The following is a 21,562-nucleotide window of genomic DNA, read 5'->3' as shown; positions in this document are numbered from 1 at the left end:
ACTTAAAAGCTTCTGCACATCAAAGGAAACTATTAGCAAGGTGAAAAGACAGCCTTCAGAATGGGAGAAAATAATAGCAAATGAAGCAACTGACAAACAACTAATCTCAAAAATATACAAGCAACTCCTCCAGCTCAACTCCAGAAAAATAAATGACCCAATCAAAAAATGGGCCAAAGATCTAAATAGACATTTCTCCAAAGAAGACATACAGATGGCTAACAAACACATGAAAAGATGCTCAACATCACTCATTATCAGAGAAATGCAAATCAAAAACACTATGAGATACCATTTCACACCAGTCAGAATGGCTGCGATCCAAAAGTCTACAAATAATAAATGCTGGAGAGGGTGTGGAGAAAAGGGAACCCTCTTACACTGTTGGTGGGAATGCAAAGTAGTACAGCCACTATGGAGAACAGTGTGGAGATTCCTTAAAAAACTGGAAATAGAACTGCCTTATGATCCAGCAATCCCACTGCTGGGCATACACACTGAGGAAACCAGAAGGGAAAGAGACACGTGTACCCCGATGTTCATCGCAGCACTGTTTATAATAGCCAGGACACGGAAGCAACCTAGATGTCCATCAGCAGATGAATGGATAAGAAAGCATTGGTACATATACACAATGGAGTATTACTCAGCCATTAAAAAGAATACATTTGAATCAGTTCTAATGAGGTGGATGAAACTGGAGCCTATTATACAGAGTGAAGTAAGCCAGAAGGACAAACACCAATACAGTATACTAACGCATATATATGGAATTTAGAAAGATGGTAACGATAACCCTGTATACGAGACAGCAAAAGAGACACTGATGTATAGAACAGGCTTATGGACTCTGTGGGAGAGGGAGAGGGTGGCAAGATTTGGGAGAATGGCATTGAAACATGTGAAATGTCATGTATGAAACGAGATGCCAGTCCAGGTTCAATGCACGATGCTGGATGCTTGGGACTGGTGCACTGGGACGACCCAGAGGGATGGTATGGGGAGGGAGGAGGGAGGAGGGTTCAGGATGGAAATAAAGTAAAAAAAAAAAAAAAAAGTTTGAGATCAGTGTCCCAGGGTACAGTCATTGTGGGAGACCTGCCAGTGCTCCACCCCAACTCTTGATGGTATTTAAATATTTGTCCTTCTGATGGGTCTGGAGCAGATCTGTTTCTAGCTTTTACTTCAGATGGGTTCATCCTGTCCCATCAAATTAACGTGCAACCGTACCATTCCAGAAGTTGAAGTTTTCATTAACTTCAACTGGTGGTGGTTTTGTCATTAAGTCATGTCCGACTCTTGTGAGCCCATGGACTGTAGCCCACGGCAGGCTCCTTTGTCAGTGGGATTCTCCACGCAAGAATAATGCAGTGGTTTGCCATTTCCTTCTCCAGGGGATCTTCCCAACCCAGGAATCAAACCCAAGTCTCGTGCATTGCAGGCAGATTCTTTACCAACTGAGCTACAGGGAAGCTCCAATTTTTTACCATTAGAATGACATGAAAATACTTTTTACAGTACGGCATTTAAACCCAGGGTCTTTGAGGCTAGGTGAATTAAGCTAGTATATGGGTTGTGTTCATTTGTCCATAGATATAGTTGCCAGAGGAAATACAGGAGGCCTAAAATTTAAATTTCAGTTAAAAGAAAACAATTCATTGGTATATCCCAAGGAATACATGGGACATACTTATACTATTATTATTGTTTATCCAAAATTCAAATTCACCTGGGCATCCTGTACTTTTTTTTCTTTTTTTGCTGTACAGCATGTATCTTAGGTCCCTGACCAGGAAATGAACCCTTGTACCCCTCACAGTGGGAGCTCAGAGTTTTACCCACTGGACCATTGGGGAAGTCCCTGTCTTGTACTTTTATTTGCTAAATCTGGCAATGTTAACCCTGGAGAAGTTCTAACATTAGTTTTCTGGTTTATGAAATGGCAATAACAACAGGAACTATTTAATATCTTATAAAGTTGTGTGGATGAAATGAGATAATCTATGCAGAGCGCTTACCAAGGGGCATGAAACATAGTGAGTGCTCAGTAAGTGGTGGCTCTTTTTTTATTTCGTGTCTGTGTGTCTTAGATAAATTCCTGGAAGTATGCTTTTCTTACAGAATTTTCTGGCTAATTTAAGGCTTAGGGAACGGCTACCCACTCCAGTATTCTGGCCTGGAGAATTCCATGGACAGAGGAGCCTGGCAGGCTACAGTCCACGGGGTCACAGAAAGTCAGACACGACTGAGCGACTCTCACTGAGCTTTTGGTCATACCCAAAACAGTTCCGTGACAAGCACTGTGCAGGTAAGCAGATTCTTCTCAACTAGCTCCAGAATACGAATCAAATTTTAAAATTTCTATACAAAAACCCAAATTGCCACCTACGGGCAAGTATGGATTTCCTTTCAATCACACCAAACACTAGGATATCAATTCTGATTCGTTTTCTCTTCCAGAGTCAGCTGAAATAATATTGAAGAGGAAACTGTTTAGGCAACCTTCTGCATCATTTCTAAGACTCATTCATGTTATCTAGTACCTGAACTAAATTGCATTAAAAAACTGAGACAATGTTAGGCCCATGGCTCTAAGAAAAAGAACAATTCCCCCCTTCCCTTGGTTCAATGTTGGTATTTAGAACAGCTTTATTTATGCTTACGAAACAAGAATATTCTCTGAATGTATACTACAATTCTCTTTTTGCCTTTGGCTACATAACTTTTATTTTGTATATTACCCTAACTTTAATAGATTCATCAATTTATTACAATTGATTTTTTATTACTTTCTAGAAGCAGCTAAGGTATAAATATGTGCCAAGAATATAATAATAATGTGGCTATTACTTTGTTCTGCCAGATTGACTTGTAAAAGCTCAATCAAGTTACCCTAACCACCTGTAACAAACATGTGTGCTGTGTGGGCTCAGCACCCCATGTATTGTGGCCCCCAAGGCTCCTCTGCCCATAGAATTTTCCAGGCAAGAATTCTGGAGTGGGTTGCCATCACCTACCCAGGGGATCTTCCTGACCCAGGGATTGAGCCTGCACCTCCTGCATCGGCAGGTGGATTCCTTACCACTAGCACCACCCGGGAAGCCCTGTACATATGGGCACAAGTCCCCATCTCTTTCTAGCATAGATTTTATAGAGTATTTTGCCAAACACCATGGATTTAAAGACATTATAAACTGGTTCTTTTTTTTTTTTTTACAGTGAATATATTATTTTAAAGAACATAAGCTCAACGAAAAGACAGATGTTTACCTGCTCCATTGTCCGCTGTGTCCCAGCACCTAGACGCACACCTGGCCTGAGCTGACATTCAGTTGTTGATAGAATGAGCTTAAATAAATGAGTTGTTTCCTGCTATATAAAACTATATTTTCTCCAGCAGAAGCTATGTTTAGTGATTCTAAGTCTCCTCCTTTCTACTCCTTTCAGTGTGTTCCTTCCCTCATTTTCTCATTCTCTTTGTTTTTGAATTAAATATATTTTCACTTTTCTAGCTGCATTCACCCTGATGAATGCCACCGCCATCCCCCTGGCCTGACAGAAGTACTTTAAGACACCGGGGAGTGTGTCCACCCGGGATAGATATGGAAGCTCGTTACTTCTTCCCCAATCCCAGCTAAACAATTCTCAAGTCACGTCAAACACAGATTATCAACAAGGCGTGCAGGCCAAGAAGTGTCAGGAGAGCTGTAGGCCAGAGCCGTAGGAGGGAACAGGCAGGAAAAAGGCAAAATCAGAAGCAAGGAAGAGGAAATGTCTCTGATTAACTGAAAGGCTGACAGGAACAAATGGGGAGGCTAGGCTGGAGAGCTGGGTCATCCAGGCAAGTGGCTGGACATTAAAAACTCAGGAAACCAGTCAAGCAAGGCATCAGGGTCAGAAGCTGCACCAGCAGGGAGAAAGGAGCTCAATACAGTTGAGCCAAAGTTAGTATGGACCAACCAAGGCTCTCTGAGAATGTCTTTCTGGGGAGATCACTGGCCCCGGTCACCTATCTGTGGTAGGAATTGAGTTGACCAAGAGTGGAGCAATCCTTATGGCCTACCAGGGTGCAGTAGGCTTGGCAAATGCGCTGTGTTCAGTCTTGTCCAGCTCTTTGTGGCCCCATGGACTGTAGGCCCCCAGGCTCTTCTGTCCATGGAATTTTCCAGGCAAGAATAATGGAGTGGGTTGCCATTTCCTACGATCTGCCCTACCCAGGGACAGAACCTGCGTCTCTTGAGTCTCCTGCATTGGCAGGTGGGTTCTTTACCAGTAGTATCACCTGGGGCTTGGCAAATAATTAGAAATAATACACTGTATCTCAATCAATTTTGATAGCCTAAACTCTGACAACATGCATTTCCAATGTTCAAGGTCTTGCCGCCCCATAAATTTAGGGGCAGAAGAGAAACAAAGTACCCAGAGCCATCATTAAAGGAAGGAAAAAAGGCAATTCTGGTGTCAACCATTCTGGTTGTATTTATTATTGTATTTCACATAATTTCATAATGGTCCAAACTTGTCCCTTCTCTATGTTGAAGGACTAGGGGACTTTTTAACCCTTTATTAATGGAAACAACTGGTGTTCCTTTCATGAGATTGCCTTAGATGCCTCCAATTCTGGGAAGATAGTATCCAAATACCACTGAAATGACTTGCAACCCAATCGTTTCCTTAACTCAACACGCTCACTAATGTTTCCATAGGCAGCAGACTTCAGAGCAGGTCTTCGTAGAAAAAACTGTCCCTAAATAGAAAGAGTCATTTCATGAAACCAAACAAATCTTTGTTCATCAAGTCATGATATCTAACAGAGCAGTGTCTAATTTCATCATCTAACAGAGCAGTATATATTTTCATCATTTGAACTAAAACAAAACAATCAACAATAAACCTTTTCCTCTGTGTGGGGAGGGCAGACACACACACGAGACCTGGGACTCCCTCAGCCCAGCTGGTCACAGGGTGTGCTGTGACCACTGTGATGAAAGCAGCGTAGAGGGACGAGGAAGTCTAGGTCCTGCTTCTCAAGAGCCCAGAATCATAGCTACCTGTGGTGGTGTTCCCCCTTTCTCCTGATCTCCCCAAACCCCTCACTCCCCAGTCCGCATCAACACTTCCATGGTTCCAGAAACAGAGGGTGGTGCAGTGGCTAAGGGAACCCTGACTCTGGAGGAGGGCATCCTGGCTTCAGTCTCTCCCTCTGCCACAGTGTAGGTGACAATGTAGACACCAAAGGACAGTTTGGACATTCATCAAGATTTAAGCAGGCACTAATTCATGGCCCATGAGTCCGTGTTTTCAGATTTATTCAAGATATATCTCTACAAATGTGCTAAAAGACATGGGAAAAGGATGTTCATTTCAGCAGAGTTGCTGCTGCTGCTAAGTCGCTTCAGTCGTGTCCAACTCTGTGCGACCCCATAGATGGCAGCCCACCAGGCTCCCCCGTCCCTGGGATTCTCCAGGCAAGAACACTGGAGTGGGTTGCCATTTCCTTCTCCAATGCATGAAAGTGAAAAGTGAAAGTGAAGTCGCTCAGTCGTGTCCAACTCCCAGCAACCCCATGGACTGCAGCCTACCAGGCTCCTCCACCCATGGGATTTTCCAGGCCAGAGTACTGGAGTGGGGTGCCATTGCCTTCTCCTCAGCAGAGTTAAGGAATAACAAAAAGCTGAGATGACCAGAATGTTATCTATGGGGGCTATTTATTAATGGGATCAATTTTAGGAAATCTATTCAAAGGAGATGTTTAAAAGAATGACATGTTTATATGTTCTGATTTTAAGACTTTGAAAGTATGTTTTTAAATTATATAAATAAATGGGAAATTCTAAAACAAAATACTGATGCTCAAATCTAGTTATGTAAAAGAAAAGGATATACACTCCTGTGTACATGCACATAACAGAAACTAGAGAGTAAGTTAGTGACGACTTCCGATGGGTAGAACTATGGGCTTCAGAAACTTTTCACTTCATACTTTTCAATACTGTAAGACTTTTAAAAATGCAGATGCTTCACCTTTTTAAAAATAATTTTTGAATATCAGGAAATACAATAAGCATACAAAAGAAGCACATAAAATATACATGTGCACCTTAATGAATTATCAAAAAAATCAACCGGAATAAACTTGGCTAGGTCAAGAAACAGAACAAAACCGGTACCTCAGAAGCCACTTGCCTTTTCCTTCATGCTCATAATGCTTCCTCATAAGTGTGAAGTGCTATCCTGATTATGTGTTCATTTCTTTGCTTTTCTTTCAAATGATATGGTCTGATATTATGTTTTTAACTTTATAGAAATGGAAAAATACAGTATGTACGCTATTGTGTTTGGCTTCTTTGGTTCACCATCTTGAAGATTTACCTATACTGCTGTGTATGTATCTGAAGTTGGTTAATTTTCATGGCTGCCTAGAAGTATATCGATTAAACATCATATTTACCCGATTCCATTCCCGTCCCAATAAGCATTTGGGTTGTATTCAGTTCTGGCTGACACAATCAATGCTGTTTATAAACATTCCTGCTCATCTGTTCTGGTGCACAGAAGCACCCATTCTGTAGTGTCTACATAGGAGGGACTTGCTAGATCATGGGATATTCATTGTCTTTTATTATTTTACTCAATAGTGCCAAACTGTTGCCCAAAACGAGTTTGTAACGATTAACACTCCCGCCCACGGTGTCTGAGACTGCCTATGCTTGCCCACACATGATCCTGTCAGGCTTCAAAAGTGTTTCGCCCCTCTGGGTGGCTATGTAAAAAATATCTCATTGAGGTTTTAATTCCTATTTCCCTGCTTACTAAAGAATGTGAAGTATTATTACTTTTATAATTTAAAATAATAAAGAAATATTAGTTCAAGGCCAGGACATATACTATCACAGACAGAGTCTTCCATATTTCTACCCATGTATCTGCAATGAGGTCTTGTGGCTACTGTCCACATCAGCTTGAACTTTCAAATTGAAACGAAGCTGCATCTATATGCTCTCTATATGCACATTCTAAAGGTCCTGGCAAGAGGCTGAAAGCATGGGGAGAAGCACGCATGAAGGGGCCTGGCTTTAACGTAAAAACCTTTGACCAGGAAGGAAAAGAGGTAGCAAAGACCCTCGTGTGTGGTGCTTCAGCCGCATCGCTTGGGACTTGGTAGCAAGTCGAGGAAGAGAATCTAAAAACGTATGCATGGGAATGGGGACAGAGAGGCGTCTGCTGCAGAGGGGCAATCTTGGAAGTGGAAAATAAACCTGGGGAAGAAAAAAAGACTTCGTGTGTTGGTCGATTTACTTCTGAGAAACCTGAGTTTCCCTAGAGATTAAAACAATGAGTAAGGTGCAAGTGTAGTGGGTTAGAAGGAACTAATCAAGAATAGGGTCTGAAAATGAGCATGTGAGGAACTGAAAGGGCACATCTGTGCTGAGTTGCTTCAGTTGTGTCTGACTCTTTGCAATCCTATGGACCGTCGCCCCCCAGGCTCCTCTGTCCGTGGGATTCTCCAGGCAAGCATACTGGAGTGGGTGGCCATGCCCTCCTCCAGGGGATCTTCCCGACCTGAGATGGAACCCATGTCTCTTCTGTCTACCTGCATTGGCAGGCGGGTTCTTTACCACTAGCACCTCCTGGACCCTAATTTAAGGAAAAGCACAAAATTTGGTATCTGGAAGGCAGTAGAAGGCTTCTTCAGAGCTAGTCCCTCTCTGTTCTCTGACTCATCTTCCCAAACCAGGGATGTATCTTTCACCTTGTATTCATCTAGCCAAGTGTGTACCAGTCTGAGATTGTTATATTCCACGACTTTCATAATTTCAAAGCGGTTTGTCATGTGTTGCCTATTGATGTGTCCAACTCGAGAGCAGGGGATTACATAGAGCTGGCCTCCACACATCCAGATCTATAGACATAAGGAAAACAGAAAACACATTAATGATTAGTGTCTGTTTGCTAACAGGCAACTGCTGAATTAAAATAGAAACAACAACAGCCATCATTGTCTTATTTCATTTAATCCTCACAGCAACCTTATACTGTGATCATCCCCATTTTACAAATGAAGAAACTAATGCATACATTAGTCAAGAAGTTTGCCCAGTAATATAGTGGCAGAGCACAAATTTCAAACTCAAATCTGGCCCCAGAGTCATGGCTCTGAATACTAAGTGGCCCTGCCTTGCTCTGATGCTGTTCATACGCAGACTGACAAGATACTTTGTCTTAGAATATTCTCAAACAATACGTGGAAAGTAACATTTTCTGAGACTATTAAGTACTGCTGGCTGTTAGGTTCAGTCGCTCAGTCGTGTCCAACTCTTTGCAACCCAATGGACTGCAGCCTACCAGGCTCCTCTGTCCATGGGATTCTCCAGGCAAGAATAGTGGATTGGGTTGGCTGTTAATAGGTAACAAAAGAAACATTGATCATGGGTGACTTCAGTTATTCCTCTTTTTTTGTACTTAAAGCACTTTATAATGCTTATTTTTAATAACATTTTTTTACTACACAAAAAAATATGACCATAGGAAAAACAAGTGTAAAAAAGCAAATAGGTAAAAAGTCACTTTTTAAAGACTTTATCAGTCAATACTAATTTAAATTGTTGTTTAGTTGCTAAGTTGTGTCCAACTCATTTGACACTCCATAAACTGTAGCCCACCAGGCTCGTCTGTTCATGGGACTTACGAGGCAAGAATACTGGAGTGGGTTGCCATTTCCTTCTCTAGGGGATCTTCCCGACCCAGGGATTGAACTCATGTCTTCTGTATTGGTAAGGGGAATTCTTTACCACTGAGCCACCAGGGAAACCGCCTCATAATCCAAGTGTTTATGTGTATATACATAGATACACAACAGTAAGACAACTTGCTTTTTTAATGTAATGTTTTGCAAAGTTATTTTTAAAGTCTTGTATTACTTGGAATAATACAAGAATATTAGAATGTTGGTAGTTTTAAATTTTTTGATTATTATAGATAATACCACAAAGAATGTGCTTGTAATATAAACCTCACATAGAGTATACTTGCACAACTCTTCTGTTTAATTCAGTGACTCTTACATGGTTCCGAGATCACCAGCATCAGCATCAGTAGGGGACTCACAACTGTAAATCCCTGGGCCTACCCAGACCTACTGACCCATAAATGCTGGGTCTGGGGGCCCAGTATTTCTGTACTTTAGTCAGTCGTTAAGGTGATTCTGATGCATTCTAACGTGTGAGAACCACTGTTCTAATTAATCAAGGTCATCCATCCAAGTTTTAGAGATGTTTTCTTAGGAAATCCACCTAATCATTTAAAATAAGACTCACTGAAAACAATACTCTAAAGTGTTTTGGTGAAAATATCAGATAGTCAGAAAGGATCATGTTAAAGAAAAGGAAAAAGCAGAACTTCTGACATGAGACCTAATGACTGGTACAACAAACTTCTAGGGTTCTTTAGAAATATCCAGAAATATCCAACCAGTCCATCCTAAAGGAGATCAGTCCTGGGTGTTCACTGGAAGGACTGATGTTGAAGCTTCTGAAACTCCAATACTTTGGCCACCTCATGCGAAGAGTTGACTCATTGGAAAAGACCCTGATGCTGGGAAAGATTGAAGGCAGGAAGAGAAGGGGATGACAGAGGATGAAATGGTTGGATGGCATCACCAACTCAACGGACATGGGTTTGGGTGAACTCTGAGAGTTGGTGATGGACAGGGAGGCCTGGTGTGCTGCGGTTCATGGGGTCGCAAAGAGTTGGACATGACTGAGCGACTGAACTGAACTGATACCCATAAAATGTCTACAAAAATGCACATTGACTGCCTTCTCCAGAATGCACGCCCCAGTGTCTTCACCTGACTCACTCAGTTGGTAGAGCATGAGACTCTTAAGTGAATCACAAAGCGATTTCCCTGATGGGCCAGTGGTTGAGAATCCAGCTTGCATTTGGGGTATGACACATGTTCAATCCCTGGTCAGGGAATTAAGATCCCACATGCCATGGGGCAATTAAGCCCACACACCCACACCAAAACTACTGAGTCTGCTCATCACAGAGAGGATCCTACATGCCACAACTGAGACTCAATGCAATCAAATAAATAAAATTTTTAAAAAATAATAGAATAAAATGAATGACACAGTAGAAAATCCCTTAGACCAGAAGTCCAAAGATTTAGGTTCTTTTATCATCTTTGCTACATGCTGTTGATCAGACATATCCTCTCTGAATCTCTTTTTCACCTGCAGTTGAGAGCTAAATAGTTGATCATTTAAGCTACTGCTTGGGGGTGCTGTTATGCAGCAAAAGCTAACTGATACCAGTCACCTGCAATGTTTTAATCTCTTCTTCAAGAGATCTTAAGGAAATTTGGAAAATCAGTAATATCCATTTAATAATTAGGATGGATACAGAAGTATTTATTATTGTTGGTACAGTCTTACATGTGTGAAATGTTTCTTACCAAAAAAGAAATCTGGCTATGAGCATAGAATATAAAACAAAAGCCAAGTAACCAAAGCGATCAAGGGGGAGTGAAAGTCAAACATATATTAAAAGACTTTCTCAAAAAATCAAATTAAGGATGCAATTGCAATTTAGCCCCATTTTCATAGGACCCATGCAGTTGCTGTTTTCCTCTTGATTCATTGTCAAAGGGACACGATCCATCTGGAAATGCCTGTAGTTCTGCTCACTGTCCATGTAGGAGATGGTCAGCTTTCTTTCTCGGATATACTGCTAGAAGTAGTCTGTCCAGCTCCCAGTATTACCATTATTATTGAAGGAGGAAGAGGATGGGGAGGAGGGAGAATATCCCATCAAGAGTTAGAATAGTGGGACTGCTCTGGTGGTCCAGTGGCTAAGACTCCACGCTCCCAAAGCAGGGTGTCTGAGTTCAATCCCTGGTCCAGGAACTAGACCCCACATGCCACAACTCAGAGTTCACAAGCCACAGCTAAAGATCCCACGTGCTGCAATTAAGACCCAGTGCAGCCAAACAGATAGATTAACAATAAAAAAGTCCATAAAAATAGAGTTAGTATAGTTTAACACTTCAGAGTCCAAACTCTGAGGCCACTCTGTGTGGTTCAAATCCCCCATGAGCCGTGTGACTTGGGGCAAGTTACTGAAGTTACTCAATCCATTTGTGTCTCAGTTTCCTCATCTGTAAAACGAGGAAAACAACAGAACCGGCCTTACTACTGAGCCTGCGCACTTCAGAGCCCGCCTGCCACAACCAGAGAGCCCGCGTGACAAAACTAGAGCGTCTAGGCACCCAGAAAGATCGGGCACTGAAAAGAGAGATTCCATGGAAAGCAACAGAGGCCCTGCATGCAGCAACTAAGATCCAACGCAGCCAAATAAGTAAAAAAAAAAAAAAAAAATACCTGCCTCCCGGGCTTGTTATGAACATCAGATAATCTGACACTTGTAAAGTGCTTAGGGTTTATGTTTTGTAAAATGAGAGTGTCTCTGCTGTAGTGAAGTGTGGTAGATTGTAAGCATGGCCACACACGCTTTTCATTCCTACCTGCCCATCTAACTGCTATGTAACTCTCTACTCCAATCATCAAGAAATGAGGTTTATTTCTCCATCTCTTGAAACTGGCCTTGGCCTTGTGACTTGCTTTGGCCAACAGGACATTAACAAAGGTGATGCTTGAAAAATGTGTGCAGCACTTTGGGATCTGCTGCTCTTGGGAACCTTGTGACCACTTCACAGTGAATGAACCTCTCTAGCCTGCCTAACCATGAGGGACAAACAGTCTGGTCATCTCCACTGCCCCAACACTGGACACTGGCCAATGTCCAGACATGTAAATGAGGCCATCCCATGCTAGCCAGCACCAGCTGACCCTCTAGATGAACACAGATGTGTAAGCAGCACCAGTAAAATCAACCCTCCTGGCTGTGACCGAAAGAACCACTTTAGCAACACAACAAATTTTGCGGAGCAACAATTGTTTATTGTTTCAAACCACTGTATTTTTGGGACAGTTTGGTACACAGCAAAAACTGATACACTAAGGAAGTAAATGGGACCTCTTATCCCCTTAGCTGTGCTCATTCCAGAAACTTGGTGTGATTGATGAAAATACTGTTCTGCAAACCTTGTTTCACTCTCCACCCCTCACCAAGGGGCAGAGTATATTGCTCTGACACACTGACTTTGGGCTTGTCCATTTGACATGCTTTGGCCCGTGGAACTTGAGCAGACACAGTGCCCCTGGAGACTTTAGACAGGCTGTGTGGTTTCCCTTGACTTTTGCCTTCCTACTGTCAACATAAGAACATGCCCAGAGTTGCCAGTAGAATGACCAGCAAAGCTGAGCAGACTCAGAGACGAGCCCCACCGGTGTAAATGCCCAGGCAGAGCCATGCTGGCCGACCCACAGACATCTCAAAGAAGAAAGTAGATGCTTCTTGTTCTGAATTGCCTGGTTTTGAGCTGGTCTGTAACAAGCATCATCATAGCATTAGCTGGCTGGTAACTGGGCTGTCCTTGACATCCCTTTCTCTCAGCACCCACCTAGCTGGTCAGCATACCTATGGGACATTCTTATGATGGTAATGTGTAGGCAACTGGTCACAGAAGCTTATGACTCAGGAGAAGGAACTGGGAAGGGGCAAGAATTGGTATCACTTGCATTCGTTAGTCATGCCAATGTGATCTGGATAAGGTTATGGAGCAGCAGGTGGAGCGAGCAGAGAGGGACTTGGGGAAACCCCTACAGGGTGGAAATTCTGAGCAGATGGGCCAAGAAAAGTAACTGATCTGAGTGGGGCCTGGGTGCTGAGCAGCTTGCCTAATCCTCATGGTATAGATCCTGGAGAACCTGCTTCAGCCCTTCTCTAGCACAAACCCAACGCTTGTGGCTTGCTCTCAAACTACAACCTCCCCGGGCTGCAGCAACTGTGGCCGAATCTGAGCTGGTGTCCAGGTCTAAGAGCCCAGTCTGAAGGTGAAGTGGGTGGTTCTCCAGGTGTACAGCAGGACCCTGGGCCCTGAAGCAGTGTCCTGACCCTTTGGGGTTCAGTGGGCTAGAGCGCTGGGGCAGGGCACAGGCTGTCTGCTCTCTCAGGGAACCAGAGGTACCGATCTGGAGCCTGATTCTGAGACTTATTCCGAGGTTAGAATTGAAGCTGTAGCTCTGAGGGCACCAGCGAATCATCACTTCCCACAAGCAATGGTAGCACTGAGCTTGGGGCAACTAAAGCAAGGTCAGGGCATCGGAGGCATCCAGTATATGGCCAGCCTTATTGAGAAGCCTGGGCTTCTCTGGCTCAGATGGCAAAGCATCTGCTTGCAATTCGGGAGACCTGGGTTTAATCCCTGAGTTGGGAAGATCCCCTGGAGAAGGAAATGGCAATCCACTCCAGTACTCTTGCCTGGAAAATCCCATGGACAGAGGCGCCTGGTAGGCTACAGTCCATGGGATCGCAAAGAGTCGGACACGACTGAGTGACTTCACATTCATTCATTAGCGAGAAGTGACTTAGAAACTGGGTAAACAGGAGCTGGGGGGCTGAGGGGGCGGGCCTCAAGACCTGAAGTTGAATAGATCATACAAGCCAGGAAGGGACAGGTTTGGAGCACACTGCTTGTGAGTTCTGTGAATTTGCCAAGTTATACTACCTCTCTGTGCCTCGGTTTATCCATTAAACAGGAGACAGTGTGGGTACCTACCTCCCAGATTTATTGTCAGGATGAAGTGAGCTAATATCTGTAATATTTCAGAGCGGTGCATGTCACACATGGTAACAACTGGAAAACGAAATACATTTATATCTTCACATCTCACCTTACATGCCACTTCTGCAGGGAAGTCACTGAAGACACACCCCTCCCCCAAGACAAGGCCAGGTTCCCCTCCTATATGACCTCACAGTACTCTGTATTTCTCCTTCACCACAGTGATCAGAAATACAACTAAATAACTAATCATCTCACTCTATCCCAAAGAAAACGGAAGCTTTATGCTGTTTGAAACCACTTCCGCATTAAGGGCTGCTGTACTTTAGCACCCAGCACAGTGCTTGGTACATAACTGTTTCTCAGTAAATATTGTTGAATGAGTGAGTGAGTGAATGAATGAAAGGGGATTGCATCTTCTGAATACCCAGCACAGCCTGGGTATGTGGCACGGCCTGATGCAAGAGCTACTCCTTAGATGACGGGTGTGTTGAACCTTGAACTTCACTTGAACTCTCAGGAGAGTCCGAAACTGAGATGACTCTCTTTCGTTTAGTCCGAAGCTAAAATGGGACATGGGTTTTAGCACCACAGAGGTGTCAGTTACAGCCACGGGAAGCTGATGCAGGTTCATTAAGAAAAGGATCAACCAGGGGATGGCACAGACACTGGCCAAGGAGAAGAGACGTGCTGCTACAGATCCTGGTGTCCCTGGCTTGCCTTTTGACCCCTTTGGATCCCTTTTGTTTCTGGGTCATGAGGGGGAAGCCTGAGATGCGGAGAAGGCTGGCGTGGTGGGCTGCAGGTGGCTGGCTCAGTGCATTTGGCTGGCTCAGTGGAGAGGTTCTTTCCTAGCAGACAGGGAAACATTGCACTAGTTTAACAATAGGTGCGGCCTCACAGGTGCAAAAAATGGCTCCATATGAGCCCTGAGCCCTGAAGAGCACATGGGGTGAGGAGCAAGTGTTGTCAAGAAAAGTCTTGGGAACAGCCATGTTTGAGAGATACACAGAAGAATAAATTCCTGGGAAGGAGATCGAGCACAGTGGAGCAACGCAAGGGGATTTTGTGTTGAACACAGCTCAATGCCTTTTTCTTGGATTTTGCTCTAAAAATCCAAGAACACTTCTGAAAAAGACTGGTCACTAGAGGTAATCTGTCTGCCATTGCAGGGGCTTCCCAGGTGGCGCTGGTGGTAAAGAGCCTGCCCGCCAATGCAGGAGACATAAGAGACGCAGGTTCAATCTCTGGGTTGGGAGGATCCCCTGAAGGAGGCCATGGCAACCCACTCCAGTATTCTTGCCTGGAGAATCTCATGGACAGAAGAGCCTGGCAGGCTACAGTCCATGGGGTCGCAAAGAGTCGGACACGACTGAAATTGACTTAGCACACACGCCAATGCAGGAGACACAAGAAATGCAGGTTCAGTCGCTGGGTCAGGAAGATCTCCTGGAGGAGGAAAATGGTAACCCACTCCAGTATCAGTTCAGTTCAGTTCAGTCGCTCAGTCGTCTCCGACTCTTCGAGACCCCATAAATCGCAGCACGCCAGGCCTCCCTGTCCATCACCAACTCCCGGAGTTCACTCAGACTCACGTCCATCGAGTCAGTGATGCCATCCAGCAATCTCATCCTCTGTTGTCCCCTTCTCCTCCTGCCCCCAATCCCTCCCAGCATCAGAGTCTTTTCCAGTGAGTCAACTCTTCGCACGAGGTGGCCAAAGTACTGGAGTTTCAGCTTTAGCATCATTCCCTCCAAAGAAATCCCAGGGCCGATCTTCCTCAGAATGGACTGGTTGGATCTGCTTGCAGTCTAAGGGACTCTCCAGAGTCTTTTCCAACACCACAGTTCAAAAGCATCAATTCTTCGGCACTCAGCTTTCTTCACAGTCCAACTCTCACATCCATACATGACCACTGGAAAAACCATAGCCTTGACTAGATGGACCTTTGTTGGCAAAGTAATGTCTCTGCTTTTGAATATGCTATCTAGGTTGGTCATAACTTTCCTTCCAAGGAGTAAGCGTCTTTTAATTTCATGGCTGCACTCCAGTATACTTGCCTGAAAAATTCCATGGACAAAAGGAGGCTGGTGGGCGACAGTCCATGGAGTCGCAAAGGGTCAGACACGGCTGAGCACACACATACTGCATCAAATACTACAGTAGCCCCAAGCACACGGAAGACCAAAAGCCGTCCACTGCGGACACAGATGTGGAACTGGTGACAGCCCTGGAAATGACGTCAGAGGGAAGATGCTGAGGGCCTCCGGACAGTGATTCACCGCAATGAGTGAGAAATGAAGTGCATGCAGATGTATCTAATCCTTCCTTAGGAAAAATCGGGTTACTTGGGCAGAGGGGGCCACCAGTGTCAAGAGAGTGCCTAGCTATTTATTGATTTACATGTTTGTTTATGAAAAGTGAGACCCAAGCATACTTGAAACAGATGAAAGCACCATGAGGAATGAAGTTGCTGACAATATTGAAGCAAAAATCTTGAGTGAACTTGGGTAATAAGTTAGTTGTTATTTGCTGTCTGGAGGGAAGGTAAAACCAAGGCAAGGAATATACTCAGTTTTCAAAGATGCATCATTCACAAAATCGATTCAATTCCAAGACACAAGGATGTGCTTATTAAGTTACTAGGTCCTGAAAAGGGGGGATTTTTCATATGCTTCATTCTCAGAGCCCAAGGTAATAAAATGAGTAATAATCAACCAAGGAATAAAAAGTACCAAAGGCATTGAGGGTCACAAAAATAATGCCTGGATGAGAGTGGAACAAATGAGTAGGAAAAAAAGCAATGAAAATAAATTTACAAGATACTGCTAAATAGGGGCTTAGAGGAAGAATACATTGCTCTAAATATCCCTATAGTCAAAATAAGGTATCTGAAGCATTAGAAAAGATGTCCGGGCTTTAATTTTAAAAAATATAGAAAGTAGCCAGCCAAAAAAGAAGAGGGAGATAAAAATCTAAAGCAGAAAAAAAAATTGGAAAAACACAAAAAGCAGATCTGATAAACATCTAAGTACATGCTGAGAGAAACAAAATTCAAAGTATTATCTCTGCAAGTGATCTCAGAGAATATAAAGGGTGGTTGACAAAATTAAAGTAAGAACAACATGGCCATCACTTATGTTTCAGCTCCTATAACTATCTTAAGGGCTTTCCCCCAATGGCTCGGCAGGTAAAGAATTCGCCTGCAATGCAAAAGATGCAGGAGACTTGGTTTGATCCTGTGTTGGGAAGATCCTCTGGAGAAGGAAATGGGAACCCGCTCCAGTATTCTTGCCTGGAGAATCCCATGGACAGAGGAGCCTGGAGGGCTACAGTCCATGGGGGTCACAAGAATTGGACATGACTGAGCGACTAACACACACACACTTCTAAGGAAGCTAAAGCTCAGAGAGGATAGGAATTTTCTCATAAAGGAAGCAGTTTTCTCTACATCTGACTGTCTCTGTTAGAAAAGACACAAAGCAGAGAAAAGTGAGGGAAAAAATGTGAAGGGCAATGATGATGAGCTGACAGCCCACATTTTTAGGCACAGTTCAAAGTGATCATTATAAAAATCTATTAGAATTCAGTCAAATGCAAAAAATGAATGATAAACGTTTGAATTGTCATACCTTAGTGTCTTCTTCAGACTCTCCAGGCATATCTACTTTGTACCTTATTCTCCACCCCAATTATTTCATTAAATCTTTTTTTTTTTTTTTTGTGGTCATGCCATGCACCTTGCAGGATCTTAGTTCCCTGAGCAGGGATTGAACCCAGTCCTTTGGAAGGGAAAGCACAGAGTCCTAACCACTGGACCACCAGGGAATCCCCACATTAAATTGTTATACAGTTCTGAGAATGGAATTTTTATTTACTCCTATTTAACAGGTGTGGGCTTCCCTGGTGGCTCAGTGGTAAAGAATCTGTCTGCCGATGCAGGAGACACGGGTTCAATTCCTGGGTTGGGAAGATCCCCTGGAGAAGAAAATGGTAACCCATTCTAGTATTCTTGCCTGGGAAATTCTATGGACAGAGGAGCCTTGTGGGCTATAGTCCATGGGATTGCAAAGAGTTGGATGTGACTTAGCAACTAAATAACAGTTTAACAGATGAGAAAATCTAGAACTGGAAAAGTGAATGACCTGCTTCTAAGACACTTCTAAGTGTCTTACAGCAAGTGAGGGTTAGGGCTGGGACTCACCCTGATGTCTAGTGTTCTTATATCATAGAATTTTTTTTTTAAGTTAAATCTATTATTTCTATTGGTATAATTTGTACACCACCAGAAATTCACCCTTCTAAAATATATAACTCAGTGATCTTCAGTATTTTCACAAGGTTGCACAATCCTCGCCACCATCGAGTTCCGGGACATTTCACCACCCCAAATAGAAACCTGGTCCCCGTCAGCAGTCACTCTCCTCCCCCCACCCCTGGCAACCGCTAACTCACATTCTGTTCCTGTGGATGTGCTTAGTCTGGACATTTCATATGAATGGACTCATAAATACATGGTCATTTGCATCTGGGGCTTCCCTGAGAACTCAGCTGGTAAAGAATACACCTACAATGTAGGAGACCTGGGTTCAATCCCTGGATTGGGAAGATCCCCTGGAAGAGGGAAAGATTACCCACTCCATGGACCTGGAGAATTCCATGGACCGTATAGCCCCTGGGGTCACAAAGAGTCGGACACGACTGAGCGACTTTCACTCAGTCACCCCATGTGCATCTGGCTTCTTCCACTTAGCAAAATGTCTTCAAGTTTCATCCATGCTATAGCAGGTATGTCAAGATTTAAGAGTCAGGAGACAACTTAGACATCTTCTACCAAGTCCTCTTATTTTACAGATAGAGAAACAGAGGCCTGACTCAGCCCACATATTTAGTGACACCCAAGTCCTCTTCCTCCTAATCCTGTGTTTTTTTCTACCATGCTACAACTACCAAGAGATTCCATAAAGAGATGAAAAATATCATATTAATTTAACATGTCTGATGTTAGTAAAAACATAGGTAAGAAAACCCGATATTTTATGAAAGGCTTTCCATTTCTGTAAGTGAAATTCTCTCAGTTGTGTCTGACTCTTTTAGACCCCATGGACTATACAATCCAAGGGATTCTCCAGGCCAGAATACTGGAGTGGGTAGCCATTCCCTTCTCCAGGGGATCTTCCCAGCTCAGGGATCGAACCCAGGTCTCCTGCATTGCAGGCGGATTCTTTACCAGCTGAGCCACTAGGGAAGCCCATTTCTGTAAGGAATCCCATAAATCAATGACTTGATGTGACACCTGAATAGCACCTGATGCTCATGTAGGGAAACGGCATAGCTGCCACAGCATATTATGTGACTTAAAGTTAGATTTTACTTTCTATGTATAAAGGTAAATATTGAAACATAAGGTTGGAATTACCCTTAGTGAAAGTTCCAAGTTTTCTCCTCCCCACAGATTCATGCCCTTGTCGTACTGTCCAATTTCATTAAAATAATGCCTATTTATAGCAAAAATTCCTCCAGCCATTGCAGGTGACCTACAAAGGACACACAGATATTAGATTAATTCCCTATGTGCAGGCATTATGGATTCTGGCCAAAGTTATATTGAATATAGTGATAACAGTTAAAAACTAGGAAACACCCATGTTAGCTTCAAAATTATCTTCTGATACATTGAAGTATGTACTCATTTCATTCTAATGACAGCCCGTGATGTTATTCCCCAGACTTACAGAGACAGAAATAAGGTTCAGAGAGGTTACGTAACTCATAGAAGATCACACAACTCTAGCTAAATTAAAATAGAGGCAAAGATGAAGGACTTGCCAGGCTATATGGTGTTCGAAAATTGGCTTATATAGTTTGTGAAACAAAGAGAATAACATTAAAGGAGAAGTGAGCCTGCAATCAAAGTTATTAGAAAATGTGGGAAGTGATCTGGAGAAAGTCTGTTGAGAAACAGCCTCATAAATGTAGCTAGAAGCCCTAACAATGAGGTCATTCTCACATTTAGAAATTATTTTCCAAGACTAATATCCAAGGAAAATGACCTTCTTCTCAACCTATAAAATTATAGACAGAAGCCCTTGGATAAATATTTTATATATGAATTTGGCAGACATTGACTTTTTCTGGGCTATCCACATTGCTAGCATTCTGATCGTTGATCAACATGCAACTCATTCCTGAGAATCATGTCTACATTTTAAAGTTGGACAGCTGAAATCCAAGGGATGCAAACCATGTGGTATTCTGCACTGGGATGAGATGCTCAGTTCAGTTCAGTTCAGTCGCTGTCATGTCTGACTCTGTGTGACTTCATGAACCGCAGCATGCCACGCCTCCCTGTCCATCACCAACCCCCACAGTCCACCCAAACCCATGTCCATCGAGTCTATGATGCCATCCAACCATCTCATCCTCTGTCGTCCCCTTCTCCTCCTGCCCTCAATCTTTCCAGGCATCAGGGTCTTTTTCAATGAGTCAGCTCTCTGCATCAGGTGGCCAATGTATTGGAGTTTCAGCTTCAACATCAGTCCCTCCACTGAACGCCCAGGACTGATCCCCTTTAGGATGGACTGGTTGGATCTCCTTGCAGTCCAAGGGACTCTCAAGAATCTTCTCCAACACCACAGTTCAAAAGCATCAATTCTTCGGCGCTCAGCCTTCTTTATAGTCTAACTCTCACATCCACACATGACTACTGGAAAAATCATAGCCTTGACTAGATGGACCTCTGTTGGCAAAGTAAAGTCTCTGGTTTTTAATATGCTGTCTGCTGCTGCTGCTAAGTCGCTTCAGTCATGTCCGACTCTGTGCGACCCCATAGATGGCAGCCCACCAGGCTCCCCCGTCCCTGGGATTCTCCAGGCAAGAACACTGGAGTTGGTTGCCATTTCCTTCTCCAATGCATGAAAGTGAAAAGTGAAAGTGAAGTCGCTCAGTCATGTCCAACTCCCAGCGACCCCATGGACTGCAGCCTACCAGGCTCCTCCACCCATGGGATTTTCCAGGCAAGAGTACTGGAGTGGGGTGCCATTGCCTTCTCCAATATGCTGTCTAGGTTGGTCATAACTTTTCTCCCAAGGTGCAAGCGTCTTTTAATTTCATGGCTGCAATCAACAACCACAGTGATTTTGGAGCCCAGAAAAATAAAATCAGCCATTGTTTCCACTGTTTCCCCATCTATTTGCCATGAAGTGATGGGAACAGACGACATGATCTTAGTTTTCTGAACGTTGAGCTTTAAGCCAATTTTTTCACTCTCCTGTTTCACTTTCATCAAGAGGCTTTTTAGTTCCTCTTCACTTTCTGCCATAAGGATGGTGTCATCTGCATATCTGAGGTTACTGATATTTCTCCCAGCAATCTTGATTCCAGCTTGTGCTTCTTCCAGCCCAGTGTTTCTCATGATGTACTCTGCATAAAAGTTAAATAAGCAGGGTGACAATATACAGCCTTGACGTACTCCTTTTCCTATTTGGAACCAGTCTGTTGTTCCATGTCCAGTTTTAACTGTTGCTTCCTGACCTGCATATACGTTTCTCAAGAGGCAGGTCAGGTGGTCTGGTATTCCCATCTCTTTCAGAATTTTCCACTGTTTATTGTGATCCACACAGTCAAAGGCTTTAGCATAGTCAATAAAGCAGAAATAGATGTTTTTTTGGAACTCTCTTGCTTTTTCCATGATCCAGCGGATGTTGGCAATTTGATCTCTGGTTCCTCTGCCTTTTCTAAAACCAGCTTAAACATCTGCAAGTTCACGGTTCACATATTGCTGAAGTCTGGCTTGGAGAATTTTGAGCATTACTTTACTAGCGTGTGAGATGAGTGCAATTGTGTGGTAGTCTGAGCATTCTTTGGCATTGC

The 21,562-nt window shown here is 43.4% G+C and overlaps 1 protein-coding gene across 1 annotated transcript in view; it reads right to left on the bottom strand.

Annotated features, from left to right (window-relative positions):
* Positions 1 to 4,461: 4,461 nt before the first annotated feature.
* The window catches only part of GALNTL5 (polypeptide N-acetylgalactosaminyltransferase like 5), a 56,165-nt gene continuing 39,064 nt past the window's right edge, over positions 4,462 to 21,562 (bottom strand). Inside the window, exons 8-10 of the mRNA XM_070788451.1 lie at positions 19,110 to 19,227; positions 7,754 to 7,903; positions 4,462 to 4,747 (exon numbers count right to left, since the gene is read on the bottom strand). Coding sequence (XP_070644552.1) covers positions 4,592 to 4,747; positions 7,754 to 7,903; positions 19,110 to 19,227 — 424 coding nt within the window. The 3' untranslated portion in view covers positions 4,462 to 4,591. The remainder of the gene's footprint in view (positions 4,748 to 7,753; positions 7,904 to 19,109; positions 19,228 to 21,562) is intronic.

The sequence above is a fragment of the Bos indicus genome, chromosome 4 (genome assembly GCF_029378745.1).
Source record: "Bos indicus isolate NIAB-ARS_2022 breed Sahiwal x Tharparkar chromosome 4, NIAB-ARS_B.indTharparkar_mat_pri_1.0, whole genome shotgun sequence".
NCBI classification, from domain to species: Eukaryota; Metazoa; Chordata; class Mammalia; order Artiodactyla; family Bovidae; genus Bos; species Bos indicus.
The sequence above is the reverse complement of the archived record's forward strand: the minus strand, read 5'-3'. Positions and strand labels throughout refer to the sequence as shown.